Genomic DNA, 23,450 nt, shown 5'->3' with positions numbered 1-23,450 from the left:
GCTGCTGCGACTCGATCACATTAATGAGACGAGGGCAGCCGGCACCGTGGCTCTGAGCAGCCTCGGGGATGCTCGGCTGCTTTCTGCATTAACCCTGGTCTGGGCACTGCGCTGGGCCAGTGAGTGGGACTCACACAATGATGTCCTGGCTCTGCACAGTATAACCACTAAAAATAGAAAAATGTGTTTTTTTTTTCTGAAATGTCACTGGGAGGTTCCTGGGCAAGCTGGGTTTCTGCACCGATGCCACGCTGCGCTCCAGAAATCGGGATCTTCTTGGGACACAAATGCTCCTTCCATTGCTCCAGGGCTCTGGAAACCAGGGAGATGTGTCATCTCTGTACCTGGATCTGCCTAAAATACAGGCCCTGGGCCCCGACAGTCAAACAACCAGTGAGGGTTGTCCTCGGTGTGCCAATGGCGACGGAGGACGGTGTGGTGCAGCAGGACGCTGCGTGCATTTTGCAGGAGCGAGTGTCCGCACCAGGCTCAGCCCTTTGAGTTCTGTCCCTGCATCCCAGACTGTTCTTTTGCCACTCGTGCAACCACTCCTGGTTAAAAATAAAAAAATAAATAAATAAACCCACAAAAATGCAGTGACAAGCAGCCAGGCCAGCCGTACAGAAGGGGGAGATCCATAGCTGGCACTGTAAAACCAAGGCTCTGAGATGAAAGCAGCAGTGACCCCCGCGTCATGGAGGAGGCAGGCAGCACCACGGAGCCCCGCAGCCCGGCTGGGCTGGGACAGCTTGGGCAAGCGGGACCCCCAAGCACGGCCCCGTGAGCCACCACTCTGGGGTGGTAGAAGCCTCCGTGCCATGGGGAGCCCCTGTCACCAAGCCCACCCCATGGGAACCTCCCCTGGGGAGCCCCAAGGCAGCCCCCACGCAGGACACCAGCCTCGCCGTCGGCGGACGGGTGCTCATCCCACCACTGGGGCACTTCCACTTCTGAAACACCAAGATCAGCGACCATTTATCAAAATATATGGGTTTGGCTGAAATGTTCTGTCGTGCCATCCCAGCCTGGCAGTGGCCGATGGGTCCCAAAGCCGGGGGCAGCTCGCTGTCCCCAGGGCCGGTGTGCTGCCCTACGGCAGCCCGGCGTGCTGGCTGAGCAGGACAGACTGGCTCAGGGAAATGGCATCTTGCTTTATGCTAACCCCTTATTTTTGCATGGAGAAGCTGGTTTGCAGCTTGTCTCCTTATATCAGGGCTAAACGCTGATGTGTAAGGCAGTGCTATTTCTGGAGGTCGCTGGGTTGCCAGGATTTTCTGTACAGGTGGAACTCGGGGCCACTGCGTGTGATCCCCGTAAGGTGGCTGTGGCTGTACTCGTGAATTTATTGTGCCTGTGGCCATATTCCTGAATTTATTGTGCCTTGTTTGACTCTGGCACCAACACCACAGCAGGATCAGCCCTTGCTGTTCACCTCTCTCTGCGCTGTGTTTTAGGATATGTGTCCTGGCCGGATCAACCAGGGGCAGAGACAGCGCAGCGGGAGGGATTCAGCACATTGGAGATGTGCTGTAAGACGTGGCTGGAGGTGATGTATATCCTCCGGGCATGTGGAAGATCTCCAGACAGTAAATCATTGCTACTTCCATCCCTCAGCACTGCAGCACCTCCCCGCTCCCCCTCCGGAGGTTCCCTGTCTATGTAAAAAATAGCCACCGCTGCGTTAGGGCTCTCCAAATTTTCTCATGCTTCTGATTATAGCTTTTAAGTTGATCCACAAGCCAAGGTCTCCGGTGAGTTCAGTGAATTTTCATTAATCTTGCCTGGCTTAGGAACCCAGTGGGCTTCATGAAACTCCAAGCCCAAAGCATTTTAGGCTGTCGGAGCCTGCCACGGTGCTCGCGCTGCGGGAGGACGGGTGGATGCTGGTGGCACATCCACGGGTTCTGGGGCAGGTTCGGGTCCGGAGGGGCTGGCTGAATAATTTCCCTGCACTGAGTGGGCTGAAATGCCCCTGACACAGGCTCCCTGTGGCTTTTTTGGGGGGAAAAAGAGGGATGTGGAGTGGGACTCTGGAACAAAGGTGTGCTTGGGGCTCCCCGTGCGGTTCTTGGGGATGCTCCGGGGAGAGGAAAAGATGCTGGGAGACAGGAGGTGGCAGGGCAAGGGCAAGGGCAAGGGGAAGGGAAAGGGGAAAGGGAAGGGCAAGGGTAAGAGCAAGGGCAAGGGCAAGGGCAAGGGCAAGGGCAAGGGCAAGGGCAAGGGGAAGCCCCTGGCCCAGCCCCTCTCACCCCGGCGAGACCAAGGCAGCAGCAGCGCGGAAAGCTCCAGGAACCAGGAGCATGAAGAGAAACCCAAACGCCTTTACCACCAACAGGCACAAAGAGCAGGCTTTTTCTTCTACCCTAATTTAGCTCTTTCTCTCTGGCAATGAAGATTTTTTAAATTCCCTCTGTGCTGGTGTCCCCAGAATCTGTCAGGTGCCACTCGCAGCGATGTCCCTGCACTCGCAGCCACCCTCCTGCCTTCCGACAGTGCAGGTACCAGCAGCTCCGTCCCTCTCAGCACACATCCAGGGGCCTTACAAGGGCCCGAAGATTTCCCTTTTAATTAAAGGAGCTCTGCAGGCAAGCTCCACTCATTTATATATCCCTTTATATTTTAATTTATTGCTACATCAGCTATTAACAACCCCCCCCACAAAAAAAAAAAAAAAAAAAAGGAAGCAGAAAGGCGCAGAGCTGACACAAGCCGGCCGCCTTTCGGGATGACTCACTGCAGCACCGAGATGGCTGCTGGCTTCGGATTCACCCTGCCTCTGCCTCCAGCCCGCGGGAGGGAGCGAGGCGAGAGGCTTCGTCCCTCGTCGCCGCGTGGACGGAGGCTTCGCCACGCGGTTATCGGCGACATCCCCCGCGGGCCTTGGTGGGAGGAGGGCTCCCTCCCAGAGGGGCAGCAGGGGGAAGACGTTGGGAGGAGGAGACGGCGAGGCGTTTCCAGCTGACCTGATTTTTCTGCCTGCTTCCCTCGCCACATCGCTGCGAGTTAGCTCAGGAGTGGCGGCGGTTCGCCCGGGGCCGCGGGCGCGCTGCTGGGTGCCCCGAGCGCACCCCCTGCGCTGGGGGAGAGCCTCGGGGCTGGACCCCCTTTTCCTGCCCTGCATTTCAAGTGCCAAAGCTGGCTAAGGAGAGAACCAGCCCTTTTTCAGTCCTTCGCGCAGCAAGGGGAGAAGTCACTCGGGTACCATTTATGCTGCAGCAGAGCCACCCCTGGAAGGACGCGGTGACACCAGCACGAGCCTGGGCGAGGCCAAAAGGTGACCTGGGCTCTGCAGGCTCCCCCAGGGCTTTGGGGGTGCTGCTGGAAGCACAGTGGTGTGGGGACACGCAGGGACACCCTGCCCCGATCCCGGGGTGATCCCCTGCAGCCTGCTGTGCCGACGGGCAGGGGCATGGGGTGCAATCCTGCACCCAGGGAGCCCCAGCAGCTCTCTGCCTCACACCGCTGGAGCTGGCAATGCTGGACAGGGGGGGCAGGCTTGGGTCTGCCCTGCAGCAGCACATAAATGGGGCAGGGGGGGTTTACAAAAAGCTGACCGGTGCAGAGACCGGGTGTGAGTTGCAGCGGATGCCCTCGGAGAGCCCAGGGGTTCCCCCAAGGCAAGGCTCCCTCCCAGAAAACCAGCAGAGAATTGATTTCAGAAGGGAAGAGGAAATTCTCCCCTTGGCAGCACATCAGTGACAGGCAGAGCAAGCCCCAGGGGGCAGCACACCCTCCTCGCCCCCCCAGCCGGGCCGAGAGCCGTGCTGCCAGCAGCCAAAGCTGGCCGCGCTTATCTCACAGCCTCCAGGGCTGCACAGCCACCCCAATCGCCATAAAAATAAACGCTTTTGCCTCGTATCGCACAACAGAGGAATTTCCCTCCGTTGGTTTTCCTTTTTTTTTTTTTCCATTTTTTTTTTTTCCCCGAGGCCTCCCTCCAAGTCTTCCCTCCCCCCTCCCTCCGCTGCCTCCTTGCCGTGTCAGCAGGCGCGGGGCACACGCTGGCACACCACGCACATGGGGACACGGCGACGGCCCCGCGGCAGCGCAGCGCCTGGCGCAGGGACGGGGCTGGCACGGCACGCAGCCACGAGAGGCGGGCACGCAGCGGGGGGAAGGATGCTCTCCGCCGACACGAGCTCCCAGCCGGCTGCCTGCGTGCCTGGAGAAGGGTGAGGGCCTGCAGGCTCCGTGCCCGAGCCCTAAAGCAGATGGATTTGCCCTGGAGGGTGGCACGAAGCCTCGCACCGCGTAAACTGCCGGTCCGATTGAGCTGCTCGGTGCCGGAGCAATGAGCCATCGCCGCACGGGCACGCGGCCATCACCCAGGGAAGGTCTCAGAGCCTCTCTTTGCCGTCCCTCTGCTCTGGCAGCCGACTTTTGGGGCAGTTGGAGCTCTCGCCAGGCCACGCGGGGATGGCGGCGGGTGGCGGCGTCCCGCTGAGCTGACCCCGACCATGCGCCCGACCCGCTGCCTTCGCCCACCTCCTGCACGGGGACAGCGGGGAGCTCGGCGAGCCGGGCAGGGCTGCCCAGGACCCCTCAGCACCCCCAGCCCCAGGAGGAAGATGGAGCAGGATGGCGTGACGGGCACCTGCGAGGGCCGAGGCGCGTCGCCGGCACGCCGTGGGGCGGCACGCTGAGCTCAGGGCCCCGCCGTTCACCCCCAGCCCTCCTGCTTGGGGGCGCTTCGAGCAGGTAAGGCGATTTGGGGTGGGGGGGACACGGGTTCCCCTGCCCACCCCGCTCCCAGCCCCGTGCAGCCATCGCGGAGCTGCCTTTAACCTTCATGGGGGAAACCACAAAGCCGATCATGAGATGGTTTTGCCAAAAAATGGGTGTGTGTGTCCCCCCCACGGCTGGCAGCGACACCTCGCACCCATCCCCAGCTCTCCCAGGGGAGCTGCGGGGGGGATTCCCCAGCCCCCCCCCATCCTTCCGCCCCCCCCCCAGCACAAAGCCGCCGGGCGGAGCCGGAGGGCGGCACCCAGGGGAGGATGGAGGGGGGGTGACGGGGCGGGGACCCCCCCCCCCCCAACCCTTCCCCTTCCTTCCCATCCCCTTCCCCTCCCCGCCCGGCCCCGCGGAGCTGCCGCCGGCCCCGCAGGGCTCCGCGGCTCCGCGCACGCTGCGGCGGGGGCGGCGCGGCTGCAGGTGAGCGGGGGGGAGCCGGAGCTGGGCAAGTCGGGGGGCTGCGTGCTGCGAGGGGCGGGGGGTAGGGGCAGGGACACCGGCACACCGGGCTGAGCAGGGACCGGGGAGGAGAGGAGCCGGCAGCCCGGGATGCTGCGGGGAGCTCGGCGCACGGGGTAGCCCTGCCGTGCGCTCCGGAGGTGGGTGTAGGGGAGCCCCTCCGCCCCCGGGTCTTCTGCGCCCCCCCAGGAACCTCAGGGCAAGGTGTGGGGTTGCCCCTTTTCCTCCCCAAAGCTGTGCCCCCAGTACCTGGGAGCAGAGGCACCGCGCGCGGCAGCATCCGCAGCAGGCGCTGGGCTCCCGCTCCCGGCCGACCCCGGAGCTGTTGGTGACCGCCCCCCTCCTGCACCCCGAAAAAGAGCCGGGAGTCCCCCAGCCGCCTGCCCCCAGCTCAGGGCACTTCGGTGGCCTCCGAGCACACGGCGGCAGCTCACGCTCTGGCTGCAGAGAGCTGCCGGCAGCGGGACACCCCTCCGTGCTCCCCCCGCCCCGCCGCCCCAGGGTCCTGAGCACCTGCAGCTCGACGGGCCCGGGGATGCTCAGCGGCGGGGACGGGGCACATGGGCATCCCAGGGAGGGTGTCACCTCTCCAGTCCTGCCCCAGCCTCCCCCAGCATGCAGCCCATGGATGGGGACACCCCCCGGGACGTCAGCCAGCCCCGCTGTCCCCCCGGATTCCCCCAGCCCTGCCCCGATCCCACGGGCATCCCACCTGGGGCTTGCCCCAGCAGCCTGCCACCAGCACCCCGGCACACCTGGGAGGTGCAGGGCCACGAGCCCAGGGCGACAGGGTGCTTAGGGCTGGGCTGCAGGCGAGGGATGAAGGCTTTCCTCCTCTGCGTATTTCTAATGGCTCCTCTGAGACCAGCCCCACGACTCCCCGCCAGGAAGCCTCGCTGAGCTGTAAGTACAGGGCTTTTTATTTGGGCTGTTCATCTAAATCCATCGTACCTGCTTGGAAAACCCCTGTGTGCAATACTCCCTGCTCTCGCCGCATCCCCACTCGAATATCTATTAGCATCTCCCTGCCCACTCCCCTGGGTCCCCTCCGCCAGTTGGAATAAATACACAGAACTTCCCTTTGAAAGGCTTTCAGGAAAAAAAAAAACACGCGTTGTCAAGGGAAACTCTTCCAGTATTTCTTACAGATATGCTTGATCTGTTTTAATATTTTTTTGCTGTCATAAATGCGTATATCAGAGCTTTTTTTCCTCCACGAGATACATATTCATTTGAATGCCCGGTGCATGGTTCACGCTGGGTGTGTGGTAGTTTCCCTAGAACAGCTCACAGAACATTTCAAAATCGATCACAAAGAGCCTGGCTTGATCTGCTCTATTTTTTCCAATCATTTATGGAGATTTTGGTGCGACTAAAAGGCAATTTTGCAAATTCACGTTACTCCAGACAGGCACATTTGTATTCTCTGCCCATTGTGATTTTAAAAAAAAAGGAAAAAAAAAACCAACACACCCAACCTTCCCAAAGCCAGCTTCTGTCTCCCAGCCGCTAACCCCGCCGATGGGACAGATCCTGCCAGGCAGGTCCTGGCTCAAGCCTCGGCGGTGCTCCAAAGCTGAGCTGAGCTCGCCATGAAGCGAGCAGGCAAAAGAGTTACAGAACTATTAATTGCTGCTCTGCATTCCCAGATGAAAGCCGTGTGTGGGCAGAAATAATTCGCTCCGTTCAGAAGCAAATGTCGGAAGGGAGAATCTCGGTCCGCGACCCCCCTCGCCCCGCTCCCTGTGCAGCAGGGAGGAATTTCCCCGGGATCCAAAGCTCGCCCATCCTCAACACTCATTTTTCTCTTGCCATAAGGGCCCAAAGCTCGCCCATCCCTCAATTTTCCTCCTGCCATAGGGGCAAGGCATCACCCACAGCCGCACGGCGCGAGCTGCTCCTGCCGAGCCCGAGCATCGCTTTGGGCTCACCCCACGCTGCCAGCCCCATCTGCAACCCCCAGGCTTGCCCCATCCCGGCCCCAAAGCCACGTCCCCGCTGACCGGGGTGGCGTTTGGCCTGGCCTGGCCCCCCGGCTGCAGAACAAGGCACGAAGAGGCTCGGGGGGCACAGGACGGGCTGCAGCCCACAGGCCCACCCCCGCGGCCCCTGCCTTTGCGCGCAGCCTGACTGCATGAGCATCCTTCTGGAAGGAACCTGGATTAGTCATCCCCACCCCACAGATGGGCTGTGTGATGTCTTCCCTGGAAAAGCCGATCTGTCGCAGAAATCCCAGTTTGTCCCCGAACAGGAGCGCCTGCGCCCCTTTTCTCCCTTCCATGTAGCATCTAAAAAATTGATCCTTTTATTTTTTTCACACCCCCCCCCCCCTTAGAAAGGAAAGCCGATGAGTCCATTAAGCTCGGAGGCTTTGCACAAAAGAGTTGCCTCCTCCAGACAAGGGGAAGCGCTTGCCTTGTGGTGCACAGCCTGCGCCTTTATCAGCCCCGGTGCCGAGACGCAGCCGAGGTAGCAGATGCCTCTGCCGGGCTATTTCACATCCAGCTGGCATTTGCTGCACCCACTGCCCCGCTCAGCCTAAAAACCCACCTCTGCGGGCTATTTCCAGCCCTGGCTCCAGCTCTGACCTCCAGGTTCAGATGCAAAATCCCCCCAGGGCCCTCTAACCTTTTCTATGTCACCGTGCAGGCGCCAGAAAACGCGCAGCCCCCTCTCCCTGCTTTGGTGCTTGCCCCATAAACCCCTCGAGGTGTCCGGTGAGCAGCGTGGGGTGAGGGAACCCACCTCGACCGACGTCTTGGCCCTCGGGGGCTGCAGCCAGGCCGGGCTATCCCACCGGGCTGGGGGCTCCCCAGCATCCCCACGGCACCTCTTCCCCCGGCTCCTGCTGCCCGTCCCCAGCCTCTGTCCTTGCATCACCTGAAAGTTTGAAAACTGCCATGGCTGACGCCAGACGGGAAGGTGAGGGACTTTTCTAACAAGCAGTGGGCTGATAAAAGCTGTGGAGGGAAAGCTTTGAGACCAGAGCCAGAGTCAGAGGGTCACAAATTCCTCTGCAACCACTAAAAACTTCAGCGCTGCACAAGTCACATCAGCAATGAGAGCGACTGCAAGCAGGGCTCAGGAGCAAGGCACATCCAACACAGGGGTTTTCCCAAAGCAGATGATGTGGGGGGAAAAAATGTAATTTTGGGGTCTCGGAGAGCAGAGCCAGTGCCCTCCTGAGGGCACCAAGGCCCCGGCACCGCTCCCTGCGAGCTCCACTGCGCCCCTCCAGAAAGGGCGAGAGGCAAAGGAGGTAGGTGGAGAAGTCTGGTTGCAAGGTGACTTAGAGCACAAACCAAGTGCTCGCCTTCTTATTTTAAACCTCTGGTCAAGGTGGGCAAATGCATTTTAGGGTGTGCGAATGCTGCTCTGTGTTAGATGTTGTAACTCTTGCTCGTTAGCAAATGCAATTGGTGCTGCGTGGCAAAGCCCAGCGCCCTGAAACTTGTAAAATCCTGAAACGTGGCAGAAAGCAAAACTTCCCTTTTTATTTCCCTGCTAATACACAGGCCTTTCATTCAGTCATCAATGATTCTGAATCATGTTTTTGTTATGTTTCAACACTATAAAAATAAATCTTAATATTTTACGTGACGGAGCACACAAGAGGAAACAAAGAAGGCAGACGAACTGTTTTGACATTTCTTCCTCTGAAATTCTCCCCAAGACTGACACCTGTGAAAACGCTTTGATCTTGGCAAAACTACCACGGCTCCTGGGTAGATCATGCCATCCAAGGACTTTTTGGCCAGGTCCAATTAGCGATGTAGGTGGTCGGGCTACAAATCTCTTTGGCACAATTTGATGAGCGCAGGGCAGCACAAGATCTATTTTTTCCTTGGGGGATAAATCTTCTCTCCAGTGACTAATTGCGTGTTTGAAGGAGGAAAGCCCCACAGGCGAGGTGCTGGAGATGCAGAAAATTGCCTTCGTTAGGCCACTGGCGATCTGCAAATGGAGATATTTTAAGAGGTAAAAAAGGAAGGAAAGTCTCATCTGGAAAAATAGGTTTGGTGGTTGTTTTTTTTTTTTCCTTCTTCCCCAGTAAAGAACAAATGCCCAAAGCTGCTCCTCCCCCCCCCATCCCTCTGTCCCTCGCTGTCCCACACACACGCATCCCCCTCGCCCCCCGGGGACCTCCTGTCCCCCCCGCGAGCACCCTCGAGCCGCGCTGTGTCTCGCCCGCAGGTGGACCAGCCCCCGCTCTGCTGATCATGGTCAACAAGACCTTAACCTACTGGGGTCCCGGCTTCGAGGAGGACGTTATCAACATCAACGTGGGGGGGCTGAGGCGGCGGCTCAGCTCCAGCGCCCTCTCCAAGTTCCCCGACACCCGCCTGGGGCGCCTGCTCTCCTGCGACTCGGAGGAGTCCATCCTGCAGCTCTGCGATGACTACGACGTGAGCGCCAGGGAGTTCTACTTCGACCGAAACCCCGGCTTCTTCCTCTACGTGCTCCACTTCTACCAGACGGGGAAGCTGCACGTCATGGAGGAGCTCTGCGTCTTCTCCTTCTGCCAGGAGATCGAGTACTGGGGCATCAACGAGTTCTTCCTGGACTCCTGCTGCAGCTACCGCTACCACGAGCGCAAGCTGGAGGGCCGGCACCACAACTGGGACGAGGAGAGCGAGGTGAGCAGCGTGGACACGTCCCCGGACGAGATCTCCGACATCAACCACGAGCTGCTGCGCTACAGCACGCTGCGCTGCGGCAACGCGCGCAAGCGCCTCTGGCTCACCATGGAGAACCCCGGCTACTCCATCCCCAGCAAGCTCTTCAGCTTCGTGTCCATCAGCGTGGTGCTGGTCTCCATCGCCACCATGTGCATCCACAGCATGCCCGAGTACCAGGACGCGGACGAGGCCGGCAACGTGCTCGACGAAGCCGTTCTGCACAAACTGGAGTATTTCTGCATCTCCTGGTTCACCTTCGAGGTGTCCTCCCGCCTCCTGCTCTCCCCCAACCCCAAGAAGTTCTTCAAGCACCCCCTGAACCTGATCGACATCGTCTCGGTGCTGCCCTTCTACTTCACCCTCATGGTGGACCTGACCATGGGCAGCGACTCGGAGCTGGGCAACCTGGGCAAGGTAGTGCAGGTCTTTCGGCTCATGAGGATATTCCGGGTGCTGAAGCTGGCTCGGCACTCCACGGGGCTGAGGTCCCTGGGGGCCACCTTGAAGGTAAATGGGCTCCCTATCTCCATACCTACCCTTATTATCAGCTCTGGGCTGGCCGGGGGATGCGGAGGTGCCCGTTCCCAATGGGTTTCCAGCTCTGGGTGGTGTGTGAGAGCTTGTTTGGGGTGGTGGGCTGGGCTGCTGGGGTGTGCTGAAGCAAGGCAGCGTGAGGAGTGCTGCACGAGTCCTCCTTGTGCGCACACCCGGAGCAAACAGGAATTCACCCCTTTGCCGGGAGACTTGGTGACTCCTGGGTTCAGCCCCACCGTGGTGGGCCAGCGCCATACCTGGTGTCAGAGCAGAACGAGCCACGCAGGGGCGGGTGGTGACGTCCCACCAGTACACCTCGCTGGGTTAGCCACGGGGTCTGGGACCACGGGGAGCCACCCCATGGCACCACAGGGCATGCAGGGCTGAGGGAAGCTGGCTTCAGGACTAGGCCCTCAGGAGGACAAGCTGGGTGAGGGGATGCTGAGAGCGCCCCAGGTCCCTGGCACACGGGGAGGCGGCACCCACGCACGTCTGGGGAGAGGTCCCCAGGCTCCACGTCACACCCCAAGGCTGCATCTCACCAGAGCCACCCCCCAGTACCCGGGGAGGGACTGGGGAGAGCAGCTGTGACAAGCTTCGAGGCACGAAGCTGTTGTGAGACCCTCGCCAGCCCGGTCCCACGTCCCCGACCTCCATCGCTGCAGCTCAGCCACCCCACATCGGTCTCTGCTGTCCCCACAATCCCTCCGGCCTCCTCATGCCGAGGGTGACGTGTGGCTGAGCCGGTGTGTTGGGGAGGGTGAAACCATCCCCTCACCTCACAATCCAGGCGATGCAGAGGCCGGCTAGCCCAGCCTTTGATTTTCTCTGCTTCTTGGTGACCACCTCAAGAGAAACCCCCAGGCCGGTCCCCAGGCCCACCAAGTGTGGCAGCAGATGCTCGAGCTGCACACAGGGAGGACACCACTAGCACAGACATCTTTGCTCCTCCTGGGGCTGCCTCTGGCCCCGCTTCCAAAAACCCACGCTGGTTCTCAGGCTGGGGACCCCGCGGTGCTGGCACGGGATGTCCTGGCATCAGCAGGGCTCGATGGCCAGGGCTGGCCCCGCTCCATAGGGCTGGGTAGAAAAAAATCAATGCTTGAGTGTAGCTGGGGAGGAGGACGGGGTCCAGGGAGCGTTATTTGAAATGAAGGCACCTGCGGTCCTACCCACAGCATGCTTGTTCCTGAAAACCCACCTCGGAAGAGCAATGAGCAAGCGGCACGCACACGTAAAATTCAGCTCGCAGAATTTAAATCAAACCTTTCAGGTGGGAAGGGCTCCCCCAACCCTTCCCGTGCTCCACACGAGTGTGAACGACGCGCTGCGGCAGGGCAGGGGCTGCCGGGCTCCCTGCACATCGTCGGGCAGCAGAGGGGGGACGTGACCGAGCGCTGCTGCTCGGGGACCCCGCGCCAGCTGCAGGGGCTGAGCGACACAAGGCTGCCTCAGCAGCTTGGCGCTGTGATTTACCGGGCACATAAATTACAACGCCTTGTTCATCATAATTTATTTCCTCCTGCAAGAGCATAAGGCAGCAGCAGCAGCAGAGGAGCGAAGCCTGCTAACGGCCAGGAAGCGGGGCGATGGCTCTGGCACGGCGAGTAGTTGCTGCCCTGCCACAGAAGTGCTAGCAGAGGGATTTCTGCCCCTGTGCGGCGTAAACGCAGCGGTCTGCAGATGATCCAGGGGGCATTTAATTTGGTGGCAGCCTTCCCACGCATCCCTGCTCTTCCTCGCTGCCACGTACCGACATCTGTGACAGTGGGTGCGCTTCCCAGGTGGGGGCTCGGTGCTGGCCTCCCCCCAGCAGCTGATAAGCTCCATCACATGGAGCTGATAAGCTCCAGCCAGGACCAAGTCTTCCGTGGCCAGCTGATCTGTCTGTGAAGCTTGGAGCTCTTTGTCCTTCCCCAGGAGCTCTTGGAGTTTCTCTGGGGCATTTGCAGCCACAGGTGATGGTGGAGGAGGAGGATGTTATTTCCCTTGGTGTTACTGGCATTAGCTGAGCAGCTTCTGCCTGCAGTATAAGCAAAGTCTTCGTGCTCCCTGCCATGAATACACCTCCTTTATGTCTTGCCTTGACCGCAGAAGCTATTTTCCCATGTCTTTTGCTGTTTGCTTTGCTCAAATGTTTCGTTTAGTTATTATGTGGTCTCCAATAAAGCATTCTTTGGCTGTTGGGAGACTGAAAAAATAATACAATCAGAGCTCTGATTTCCTTTCCCCAAAAGATGAGGAGCAAGTTGGCCGATCAGTGGGCAAAAACATCCAAGAAATTTGCTTGTGGTGACCAGGCAGGGACAGAACTGCAGCATGGGCTCAGCCCTGTGAGCTGCCGTTTGCTCTTACCCCGTTGCACACCTCTGCTGTCCGTCGTCTGTCTGTCCCACCGCCACCACACCCTGTCCCCAGCCCGGCAGCCCGGGTGGCCCCAGTGAGCCAGGGGCGCAGTGCCCATGGGGATGGGTGCTGGGGCCAGCCCGGGCTGGTGCTGGGTGGATCCCAGGCTGACCCGATGAGCGGGGCTGCGCCGATTCATACCGGTGCTGAGGCAGAGCAGTCGGTTTTGCTTCGAGTCTCCCATGGAGCAGCAGCAAAAGGGAGATGGAATTATCTCCAAAAGAGCAGTTCCTATTAAAAAAAAAAAAAACAAAAAACAAAAAAACCCACCTCCCCCAGCACAACAGCCAGCGTCTGTGTGTTCCTGTAGCATCTCTGGTGTCCTGTAGCCGGGTCGGACACGGGTTAAAGTCACCGAGAACCCCAGCGTTGAAATGTCCCCAGCGGTGAGGCTTCAGGGGACAGAATCGGGCAGGGGGCTGCTTCCGAGCAAAAGCCCGCCGAGCCCTGGAGGTGGTGAGGGGTGCAGGAGGGGCAGGCGGTGGGGCCACCCGGGGCTGGGACAGGAGCTGGAGGCAGAGCTGAGGCTGCAGCAGAGGCGCCCATCCTCCCCGTGCTCGCACATCACCGGCGTCTCAGGAAAATACAAATCACCTCGCTTAGAGCCTGCCGGTCCAGTGCTTCCTGGGGACCTGCCAAGATAAAAGGAAAATGTGTCTGGATGCTGCTAGCCCAGATCAGGCTGGAGCGAGTGATGGAGCCAGGGCACAGCGTCTGCAGCGGGAACCCTCAGTGCAGGGCCCAGCTCCTCTCCTGACTGCCCCATGGGGGTGCCGGGGGCTGGCTTCCCAGCCACCCCACTCACCCCAGGCATGGATCACCCACGCACCCCAACCCTAAGCCCACCTGGGTGAGCTCCCACTCCCCACCCTGTGTTCCCCACACTGTTTTTGACTTCCATGTGGTGTCACTGCCCCGTGATGCCCACGAGATGCCTGTGGAGGTGTGCAGGGGGCTGCACGGGGGCTTTGTTTGTGCTGTGGCACCCCAGCACCCTGGCCACGATGGTCCTCGCTCATCGCCACCCCGCTTTGCCTTCCAGCACAGCTACCGGGAGGTGGGCATCCTGCTGCTCTACCTGGCCGTGGGGGTCTCCGTCTTCTCCGGCGTGGCCTACACCGCGGAGAAGGAGGAGGACGTCGGCTTCGACACCATCCCGGCGTGCTGGTGGTGGGGCACGGTCAGCATGACCACGGTGGGCTACGGCGACGTGGTGCCCGTCACCGTGGCGGGCAAGCTGGCCGCCTCGGGCTGCATCCTGGGGGGCATCCTGGTGGTGGCACTGCCCATCACCATCATCTTCAACAAGTTCTCCCACTTCTACCGCAAGCAGAAGGCGCTGGAGGCCGCCGTGAGGAACAGCGAGAAGAAAGACCCCGAGGACACGGAGAGCTGCTCCAGCCACGACCGGGACTCGGAGGCTCTGAGCGAAACCTCCCTGGGCAGAGGCAGCCCCGACCGCCGCGGTCTGACCCCCGGCGGCCTGCCCGCCCCCTGAGCCCCCCGGGACGTGGCGGAGGGGCCGGGCTTCCCCGTCTCCCAGCCCCACACAGGGGACAGGAGGGGCTGGGGACGGTGCCCACCGGCTGCTGCCAGCCCCAGGGCGGTGGGAGGCAGCAGCTGGGGCGGTTTGGATGCGTCTCAGCTGGACATACCCCAGCCAGGGGACAGGAAGGGAGAGGGGAGAAAAGAAATGTGGGTAACCCCAAACAGGCGCTGCCCTGGGTGCGTGAAGGGTGGTTTTCCTCTGCCCTAAAGTTGTGTGTCATCTAGGGCACGGTGAAAATCTTGGGGTGAGATGTACCCCACGCAGGTCGGTGCCAGCGCTGGTCCCAGCCTCTCCCTGCCCGTGTGTCCTCAGCTGGGAAAGGCCTCAGACAGCCCAGCAGGCTGCGGGAAGGGGACGGAGCAAAGTGAGCCTCGGAGGAGCTGCGGTGCCCGGCTTGGGTGAGCCTCACTGCCCCTAGCCCCTGAGGCAGGACCGGCTGCAGGAGGTGGGCTTTCACCGCTCCATCCTTGCTCCATCCCTACCCGTGGGGCTCCTGCACCATGGGGCATTTGTTCCAGTGCTGCTGCTGCTGCTGCTGCTGCTGCTGCTGCTGCTGGCACCCGGCCCACACAGCAGAGAAGAGGCAGAGTGCCTGCAAAGGGCTGCCGGGGAGCAGACACAAGGGATGCTCCTGGGCACCGAGAAGCTGCCTTGGCCACTGCCGTGTGCCCCTGGTTTCCAGTGCTGGAGGAGCTGCCGCACTGGGGCGATGAACGAAGCCCGAGGGATTTGACACGTGCCCTGCTCCCCAGCCTCGCCCCACCGCCTCGTCCCCCCGCCCTGGTGCCAGGCAGGGGCAGCAGCGGTGCCAGGGGCTGGGGGGCATCTCCCCCATCCCCACAGGGAGCTGAGCCCCCCGGGGCTCCCCTTTGCAGAGGAGGCAGCCCCGGCAGGACAGAGGAGACCTCCTGCTGCTCCTTGTCACCCCCCTGCCTGAGCCCCTCTCAGCTGGGCACGTAGGGCACCCCCGTCCCACCCAGACCCTGATTCAGCTGCACACGTTCGGGGCTGCTCCTGGCACAGCACTAACTCCCTACAGAGCTTTTCCTTGACCCCCCAGCTCTCTGTCTGGAAATCGTGCAGCAGTTCTGTGCACACAGGAACGTGCCCAGCAAGCCCCAAACTGCTCCGATGGCTACAGGACGGCCCTGGCCACCCGCATCGCAGTGCTTGTCACCGGCCGTCCTGGCTGGCGTTCAGGGCACCGCGCGGGGGACACCGCGGTTGGTGACAGCTCTGCCTCAGCGACCTGCTGACCACGGGGATAAAAGACAAAACCGTGTGGGTCCAGCCGCCCTGAACTCAGGTGGGACCAGGGGATCCCCGGGGAGCAGCAGGGGGTGGAGGTGCCCACGCTCCTGGCGCCATCGAGTCTTCCAGTACGGCCGTGCCGTGGTCTGCCCCGCGCTCACCGCCCGCCCCGGACCAGCTCCCGCTGCACCGTTACTTGAACAAAGGAAGGAGTTTCCCCTTCTCTCCATAAATACCCCAGTAGCAAAATGTACAAAAAAAAAAAATGTGAAGACTAAATTACATGTATTAACTAAGAAGCATTATGCAAATAATTAAAAGAGCATGTAAATTAATTTTCTATCTATGCATGGGATGCATACGGTATATTTTATTAAAGATCTGAGTGACCCACCTCGGAGGCTGGCTCTGTTTCGTGCCCCATTAATCCATGGGTTTGGGGCAGGGGCAGAGGGAAGGTGGGAACAGCCCCCAGGAGCTGCCGGGCCGTTTGCAGAGCGATTCCTGCAGCAGGCCGTGGTGCCCCTCTGCCATCTCCCACCACGGCTGCCGAAGCAGCATCCCGGGGGCTGGGGCGAGCAGCTCTGGGCTGCGGGGCTCCCGGAGGAGCAGCACGGATGGGCGGCAGCACGGGCAGCAGGGTGGCTGGCAGGGAGGAAGGGATGGCAATTAACGTTCGGCATGATGCTTGCCCAAGCAAACGGCTTGCCCCATCCACAGCTCCTTGATCCCCCAGCACGCTGCTGGCTCTTTGGGAGCCAGCTCTCCCTGTGTCGCAGGGGGTGAAGTCTGGGCTCTGGTGCTGCTTGGGCTTCATCCTCTTCCCTGGAGGCAGCATAAAAGGCCGAGGTGGCCGCTGGTGCCACTCGTGGCCTCCGAAACAAGGGAGGGGACGGCTCAGTGCTGCTCCCAGCACAGCACCTGCATCCCGCAGTGAGGTGGGAGGGGAGGATAAAACCCAGAGTTTAATCTTTATTCCTTTGAGAGTTTTTTCATTTGGAATAATAATAAAAAATCCCCATTCTGCGAATCTTTCGGAGGCAAACGTTTCCCTAACCCGGGGGTTAGAAGCAAGCCGTGCCTCCCGAGGGACCCTCTGCAGCCGCTGCGTACGACGGCTGCCCCGAGGGGCTGCTTTGGGGAAAAACCACAAAGGACTTTTCTTTTTTTAGCCTCCTGCTTGCTGCGAAGACGTTCGGATTTGTATGGCGATGAGCAACCGGGAAAGTCCTCCCACTGCTCTGCAGATAGAGCTGGCGGTGCCGGAGCTCTGCAGCGCCGGGAGCAGCCGTTGCAGGAAGGTGCCCAGCGCCAGCAGGGGCGATCGCCGCCGCGTGCGAGCTGTCGAGGCACTGCTGCACGGGGTGGGCTGCCGGGACGGGTCTGGTTTACTGTTCCCAAGGCTAGTAGGAAATTGGTGCTCTCTTGTTAATCCCTAATCAGTTTCCCTGAGCGACTGTTTTCCTTTGGTACAGCGGGTAAATCAATTAAACACTTTATCAGGTTATGTCTGCAGAAGCAGCTCTCCACACTCAAAAAATGATGGATGAAGGAGAGACTATTTTACCTCCAGGGAACGGCGATTAAGGAGTGACCTTATTAAGCTATTTCACGCAGCTGAGAATTGGACAACTCTGCTCAGAGACAAAGTAAACTTCAGCACTTTTAATACCTTTTCTTCCTTCGCCAGCGTTCAGACACCCTGAGGGTGCTCTGTGCACCCGACTGGTTGTGGGAAATCCAGGAGCTCTGGAAGGAGGCGATCCGTAGGAAGCAAACTCCTCGCTGGCAGCGCCCCTGGGACCTGTCCCGCCTGGCTCTGCAGCCCTGATCCCAGGGGATCCCCTGATCTCCTTTTGCTGAACTGGGAGTGGCGACCGATAAAGAGCAATTGTGCTTTAGTTCTTTTTTTTTCTTTTAATTGTGGCAAAACACTTTCTCCTGGTATTAGGAAAGCCCCGAGGTCTGCACATACTCAAGGCTTCAGCCCTTACCTGAACAACAGCAATTAACTCGGTTGTACTTAAATCAGTTTTCCTCCTAACCATTTGAGCTAGCTAAATGAATAGTCTCAAAGTGGTGGAATTAAGCTAACCAACAGCACCTGGGCAGATCACACGATTTCAGGAAATGCCATTTGCCGCCCACAAAAAACAGGGGTCAGGCGTGCAGGGGAGCCCAGCACCAGCGAGCGATGCAGGAAAGCCCAGGATGCGTCCACAGCCAGCCCCGGAGAGCAGCAGAGGGGAAAAACCGGCCCGAGCCTTCAAGATCATCCTCGCCACGGTCGGTGGGTGATGGCCCAGACCCTGTGAGCCTCTCGGGGTGAGGAGAGGAGGGTGTGCAGCTCAGCACCCGCTGTGACACGGAGGAAGGTCGGTACCAGGGACGTCCTGCCGCTGCGATGACTCTGGGCGGGACGCAGGGGCACCGGGCTCCCTCCGCTGTATTGATCTTAGCTGCGACAGCCTGGAGGGGAGCAGAGCAGACTGTGCTTAATGGATGGAATTGAATAGTTTTAAAGTTTTTAAACAAGTTGGCTGCCTTCCTGGACTCTTAAATTAAAGGGCAATTAAGTCACTTTCAGTCTGGAAATAGCTGATGGGCGTTTCCTGCTTTGACTCTTAAATTTTGCCGGAGTGATTAATGCAATGAAAAACTGTCAACTCTCGAGTCAGGGCTGTCAGCCAACACCAAGAGCATTTATCTGAGTGCCTGTTCAGCTCTTCTGGCCTGTGGACAGGAGGAAATGGGACAAAATGAGGGTGAAGGAAGCAGCAGCTGGGTGTTAAAGACAATGCCACCTGCACCTTAGTACTGACAACCATGGGAGGAGGAGAAAATCTGGGGCTACAGCTTCTTGGCAAGTGGATTTTTTCCCCCATGGCAGGGAAAAACTTGGCTCAAGAGCCCCAGCTCAGGGCTACTTGTCAGCTGTTGTCTGTGTTAGCTACATGCAGTTGGTATTTCTGCAGCACATGCACCGCTCCTAGCATGAAACGAGTGCATGTGAGCACTCCTGCGGTACGGCTGCGGGGCTGCTGCTGTGCTGGGAGCACCATTTTCCCTTCATGCAGGTGCTCTGCAGTTTCCTGGTGATGTTGCTGAGAACGTGCAAGTGCTGCAGGCTTTCCCAGTCACTAGAAATGCCTGCAGTCTCCCTCCCTTTGAATTCCACACTCCTTCCTAACATTTAAAAGCTCACATCTATTTTGTTTCTTCCGGGATTGCTAACCGAGGCTGACTCCTGAATGAATTCTGTCTCTGGTTCAGTTAGTCATCCCTTCAGAACAGATTTAGTAACTGCTCAGGGAAACCACGTAAAAGCCAACAGTTCACCATGGGAAGGCAGCACCCACTCACTGTCAACTGCCTCCTTCCCCGAGCCAGAAAGCTGAAAGTGCAGCAAGTCAGCCAGAATTAGGAGAGTGACTCGAGCCTCACCTTTGTGTAGGAAGGAGAAGGAACGGATGCATACCTAGCCCCAGAGCCGACTGCAGGCTCAGGGAAGGTGCTGCAGCACGAAGCAGGGATGGCAAGCACTGCAGCAAAGCTCGCTGACCCACCTGCCAGAGCTCCCTCCTGCACCTCTGATGTGCACCCTCGTGGGGAAGCGGCCTGAGCATCCACCTGCATCGTCCCGAGCTGCCGCAGAGCCAGCAGCACGCGGGCCTGCCCCCAAACCGAAGCAAATAAACCCCCCAGCTCTCCTGGAGGCGTAGCGTTAGCAATGTTTTATGGCTAAAGAACTGCCTGTTCAAAAATGCATTTGACATGTTTACTGCTTGTGTTTATTAATGCTTGTATGCTCGGCTAGAGGCACCTCGTGTCAAAGCTCGTCCTGATATGCCAGATGTTTTAACGCACAAATATTACTCGTGACACTGATGCTTTCAGTATGGACAGTTTATTTGCCCCTTTGAACAAATAAGGCAAGATTTGAGAAAGATCAAACAAAAATATCCTGTATCAAACTCGGAAAACGCAATAAAAGTTACTATTCCATACATATACAAACTAATGACCAACGCTATTATATACAAACAGCCAGATCTTACAAAAGAGCATTTCAAGTCAGCACTTTATGCCAGTGTTGCTAATTTCTTTGTTACAAAAAAAAGTTAAAGCTACAAACTTCACATTATTACGTCTCGCATGACTGACATCATCGGTATCTCTGGGTTTCAGAAGCAAAGATAATGGTTTGTCCAGAACACTTTCAGCAATGCAGATGAACCCAAGGAGCACGTGAATGCAGCTTCACAATTAAGGAAGCGTTTTTAAGGAAGCATTTTGCTTAACACCTTTGTTGGAAAGCTTTCCCTTAGGGCAACAGCCTTAGTCTGGGTCTGAGGGACTCTGAGAAGCGAGCAGGCACTCTGCTCCCAGACACTCTACCAAGGGTCCAAATGGGGAATTATTTTCTCTAACAGATTGCAAATCAGTGAAGGAGAAAATAATTCCTCTGCATCAGAGCTCCATGTGCAAGAAACATCAAGTCTCAGCTACTGGAAGCATTTACAAAAGGTTCAAAGACAGTTAAGCCATTGGACCAGTTTTACTTCTTTGGGTTCATTTGCTGTATTTTAAGACAATCACATCAGCAAAGCAGAGCATTTCAACAGTGCTTACATTCAGTTACAGCAGACACAGGTTGCATATTCCAAAAATACGCACCACAATAGGGTGCTTCACCTAAAAACTTGGGTTTTCTAATGCCCTCCAACCACTAGAAAGTTACCTACACAGTGCAGAGGTAAAACTACTCCCAGCAGAATCTGCTCGATCCGTGCACGCAGTGCAGTTTGCCACATCCTACATCCCAACATCTGTCACACCAGAGGTACAAGCCAGGTGTGACCTAAAGCTGAGCTTCAGCGGGCCCTGCAGGAGCTGCCCGGCCTCCTGCCTCCGGTCTCCGCACGGTGCTGTGAGAGCCGCAGCCCAGCGCACAGCCAGCCTGGGCGAGCCCGGGGGGACGGATCCATCCAAGTGACTAATTCAAGATGCAGTACTTAACAGAGCACTCCCTCCTAAGCTGTGGGAGTTTCTTTGATGCAAAGGGCTCTCATAAATATTGCTCGTAACAAATATTCAGGGCAAAGCGTATTGCAGTTCCTGGACACGCGCTGTGCGAGCCCCGGTGTTCACGCAGCATGTCACCAGACTTCAGCAGAGTCCGGACTGTCACTGGTAAGGCATTTTAATCCATTAACAACAAAGATTTTAATTACTGGGCTTGTGCTGCGGAAGCAAGCCTTTTCCAAACTTTCCTGACACTTGAGGCTATCAAGCAGCTGATTATCCAGGACGTACAGCTCTTACTGCCTCCCGTTCGCCTTAGGGCCAGCTGGGCCGCTGATCTCCGCAGCAGCTGTGTTAGCGCTGCCTATCGGACCGGGACAAACCGATGCGACCAGATCTGCAGAGGGGGTACAAATGGCTTGGTTCCTTTCACAGCAATGGAGTATACCTGTTAACAGCGGGCAAAAGTCTGCCCCGAGCAGGGAAAAAGAGCCTCTCGAGGCATGAAGTGAGCACTTCTCTCCAGCAGCACTGGGTTCAGGAGACACTGCTATTTAGTTTAATTATCTGGGTGGCGTACCAAGGCCTATTGCAGAAGAATGACATGGAAACTCTTCTCTCCATCAGAGCACAATAAAAATAAATTGCTCTGTCCGAGTATTTCATCACACACCAGACATCTAAAACTAGGTAACTGCTGTTACAGCCCAGCGGGCAGAGGCGTCACTGCTCTCTGCCCTGCAGCCAGGCTCACTTCATCGTTGCTCTGTTTTACCCTCCTCTCCACCAGCGTGAGATAATTGCACCATCCTCACAGCGATTGTACATGCTGGGTGTTTTCATTGAGCTACGGCAGGCAGAAACGGCAGGGTAATTTAAAGAGAAAGAACATGAGGAGCATCCAGAGGAATGGGAAGAGACTGAATCTCTTCCAGTAGGATATTTTTCATTGTCTTCTCCTCCGGATCAGCTCTGCCTCCACTCCACCCCATAACGCACATCTTTGCGCATCAACAAATGTTAATTTTCATTTTAATTTTTCTCATGTGCAGAAATGTGAAGGATTGTGAAATTAAGTTTTTATTCCAGCACCTAAAGATGTAAATTTGAAATGATGAAGCCTGTAAAATATTTCACAAACTGTGGAGACTTCTCAGTCCTCTCAGACACAGCAGAAGTACCTAACTCGGGAGAGGTTCACGCCACTTCCACGCATTCAAATACTGGTTCCTTTCCCCAGCACTCCACGGTCAGCAGGGTTTCCTTAAAGGACATTTCCAAAGAGACAGATGAAGTGGAATCTGCTTTGTTTTAGGTCAGATCACTGATTGGCTTTTGGTTTTAAGTCAACGTGGATTTTATGTTACAGAATATAATTTCTGATGGAGGCACAACATGCTTTATCTACTAAGATTAATTCCCAAATTACATAAAAAAGGACAAAACTGAGGTCTTGAAGAAAGCACACTTGCTTAAAGCACAAAGTGTAAGGCATGGGGCTTATTACAGGCTTTTTAAAAACTGAGATTTAAGTTTCTTTCAAAGGCTGGAACAGTTTGTTCTGTTCAGTGACCTAAAACTTATCAGTACCTTAACAGCAGAACGATACAGTTAACAGCTCAAAATCGAGTCTGTGCATTCACAAAGAAAAACATGAACAACAAAAAACACAAAAGTTGCAGCCATTAAATACCACAATTCGTATTAACTTAAAACAAAGAAAACAGACTACTGAAAGTTCAGTTGAAAAGAGAGTGAGCCAACTTTCTTTAGTCTATTTCTACCCGTTCCTCTGATTTAAAAACAGGCCACCTAAAACCAGTAACAAAGCTCCTTGGGATAACGCTTTAAATACACGTCTAACACTAAAACATACCATCAGGATTTTCCACTTAATGGCATTCCTGAGTTCACAAAGGTGCTATGGGAAAATAAATGAGCAGAAGTATTGCCCTCTGTTTTGCTAGCATATTTCAGTAGAAATCAATGTGTTCAGTAGTCATAAAAGCAAGGAGCTGATTGTTTGAGGACGGAAGTATTTTCTACCGGTGGCTCAAAAGTTCTGCTGCCGCCGCTTCTTGGCTTCAATGGCATCGAGGATCGGCTGCCGCTTGGACTGGTACTTCTGGCGGATTTCCTCAATCTCCTGCTCCATCATGGGGTCGAGTGCTGAGAGCCTCCTCTGAAGTTCATCCACACTCCAAGTCTTTAGCTAGCAGGGAGAGGAAAGGAGAGCAGGCATCAGCGTCAGTACAGAAACCATCCGCACATCTACAGGGGTTTTGCTGCCTGTTAGAGTCGGGGAAGCTGAAGGTCACAGCGCAGCTTCCAGCAGGGAAAGGTGGATCAGCTCTGCTCCTGCTGGGCTCCTCCCTCAGCGGGACCGTCATAAACTTCAGGATACTGGGCTGCTTTTGCTCATTTTACAGATACGCTATGGATTCTGCTTAGCGGGAGCATGAGTGTATAAAACAACCAGTGCGATGTTTCCCCCATTGAGGTGGTCTGTTTTTCTAACACTTCACGTTGCAGTCTTAGGGCAGAAACGCTGTACTGAAATGGAGCAGAAACAAAATTCTCTCTCCCTCCCCTTTTCTTGCAACCAAACTTCCTTCTGCTAAGTGAAGAAAATGAGGCAGAAGGGAAAAGGAAGAAAAAATCATTGACAAAAATGCATTTGAAAAAAAAAAAACCACACCACATTTATGTACAATCAGGCTGAACATCAATCACGGTGAGGAATTCAGACTCCTCTGCTAAGTCAGAAATCCCAGAACGCACATAACAGGTCACCTTGGGTCAGCCTCATACAA

At 57.1% G+C, this 23,450-nt stretch overlaps 2 protein-coding genes across 8 annotated transcripts in view; one reads left to right on the top strand and one right to left on the bottom strand.

The window, feature by feature from the left end:
- Positions 1–1,825: 1,825 nt before the first annotated feature.
- On the top strand, positions 1,826–16,005 carry KCNS1 (potassium voltage-gated channel modifier subfamily S member 1). Of its 7 annotated transcripts, XM_080557786.1 has the most exons (4): positions 1,826–4,698; positions 9,388–9,790; positions 9,995–10,379; positions 13,855–16,005. In XM_080557786.1, exons 2-4 carry the CDS (start codon positions 9,414–9,416, stop codon positions 14,308–14,310), a joined length of 1,218 nt encoding a protein of 405 aa, XP_080413912.1. In that variant the 5' UTR covers positions 1,826–4,698; positions 9,388–9,413; the 3' UTR covers positions 14,311–16,005. The 7 variants fall into 7 exon arrangements, with proteins under 7 accessions (XP_080413912.1, XP_080413909.1, XP_080413908.1 ...); XM_080557783.1 differs by having other exon boundaries at positions 1,836–4,698; positions 9,388–10,379; XM_080557782.1 differs by lacking the exon at positions 1,826–4,698 and adding an exon at positions 5,068–5,154 and having other exon boundaries at positions 9,388–10,379.
- A 3,498-nt stretch (positions 16,006–19,503) lies between these two features.
- The window catches only part of STK4 (serine/threonine kinase 4), a 45,885-nt gene continuing 41,938 nt past the window's right edge, over positions 19,504–23,450 (bottom strand). Inside the window, exon 11 of the mRNA XM_080557787.1 lies at positions 19,504–22,849. Coding sequence (XP_080413913.1) covers positions 22,691–22,849 — 159 coding nt within the window. The 3' untranslated portion in view covers positions 19,504–22,690. The remainder of the gene's footprint in view (positions 22,850–23,450) is intronic.

Source organism: Anser brachyrhynchus (assembly GCF_964034855.1).
Source record: "Anser brachyrhynchus genome assembly, chromosome: 16".
Classification (NCBI taxonomy): domain Eukaryota; kingdom Metazoa; phylum Chordata; class Aves; order Anseriformes; family Anatidae; genus Anser; species Anser brachyrhynchus.
Note: the sequence above shows the minus strand (reverse complement) of the source record. Positions and strands in the feature narration are given on the sequence as shown.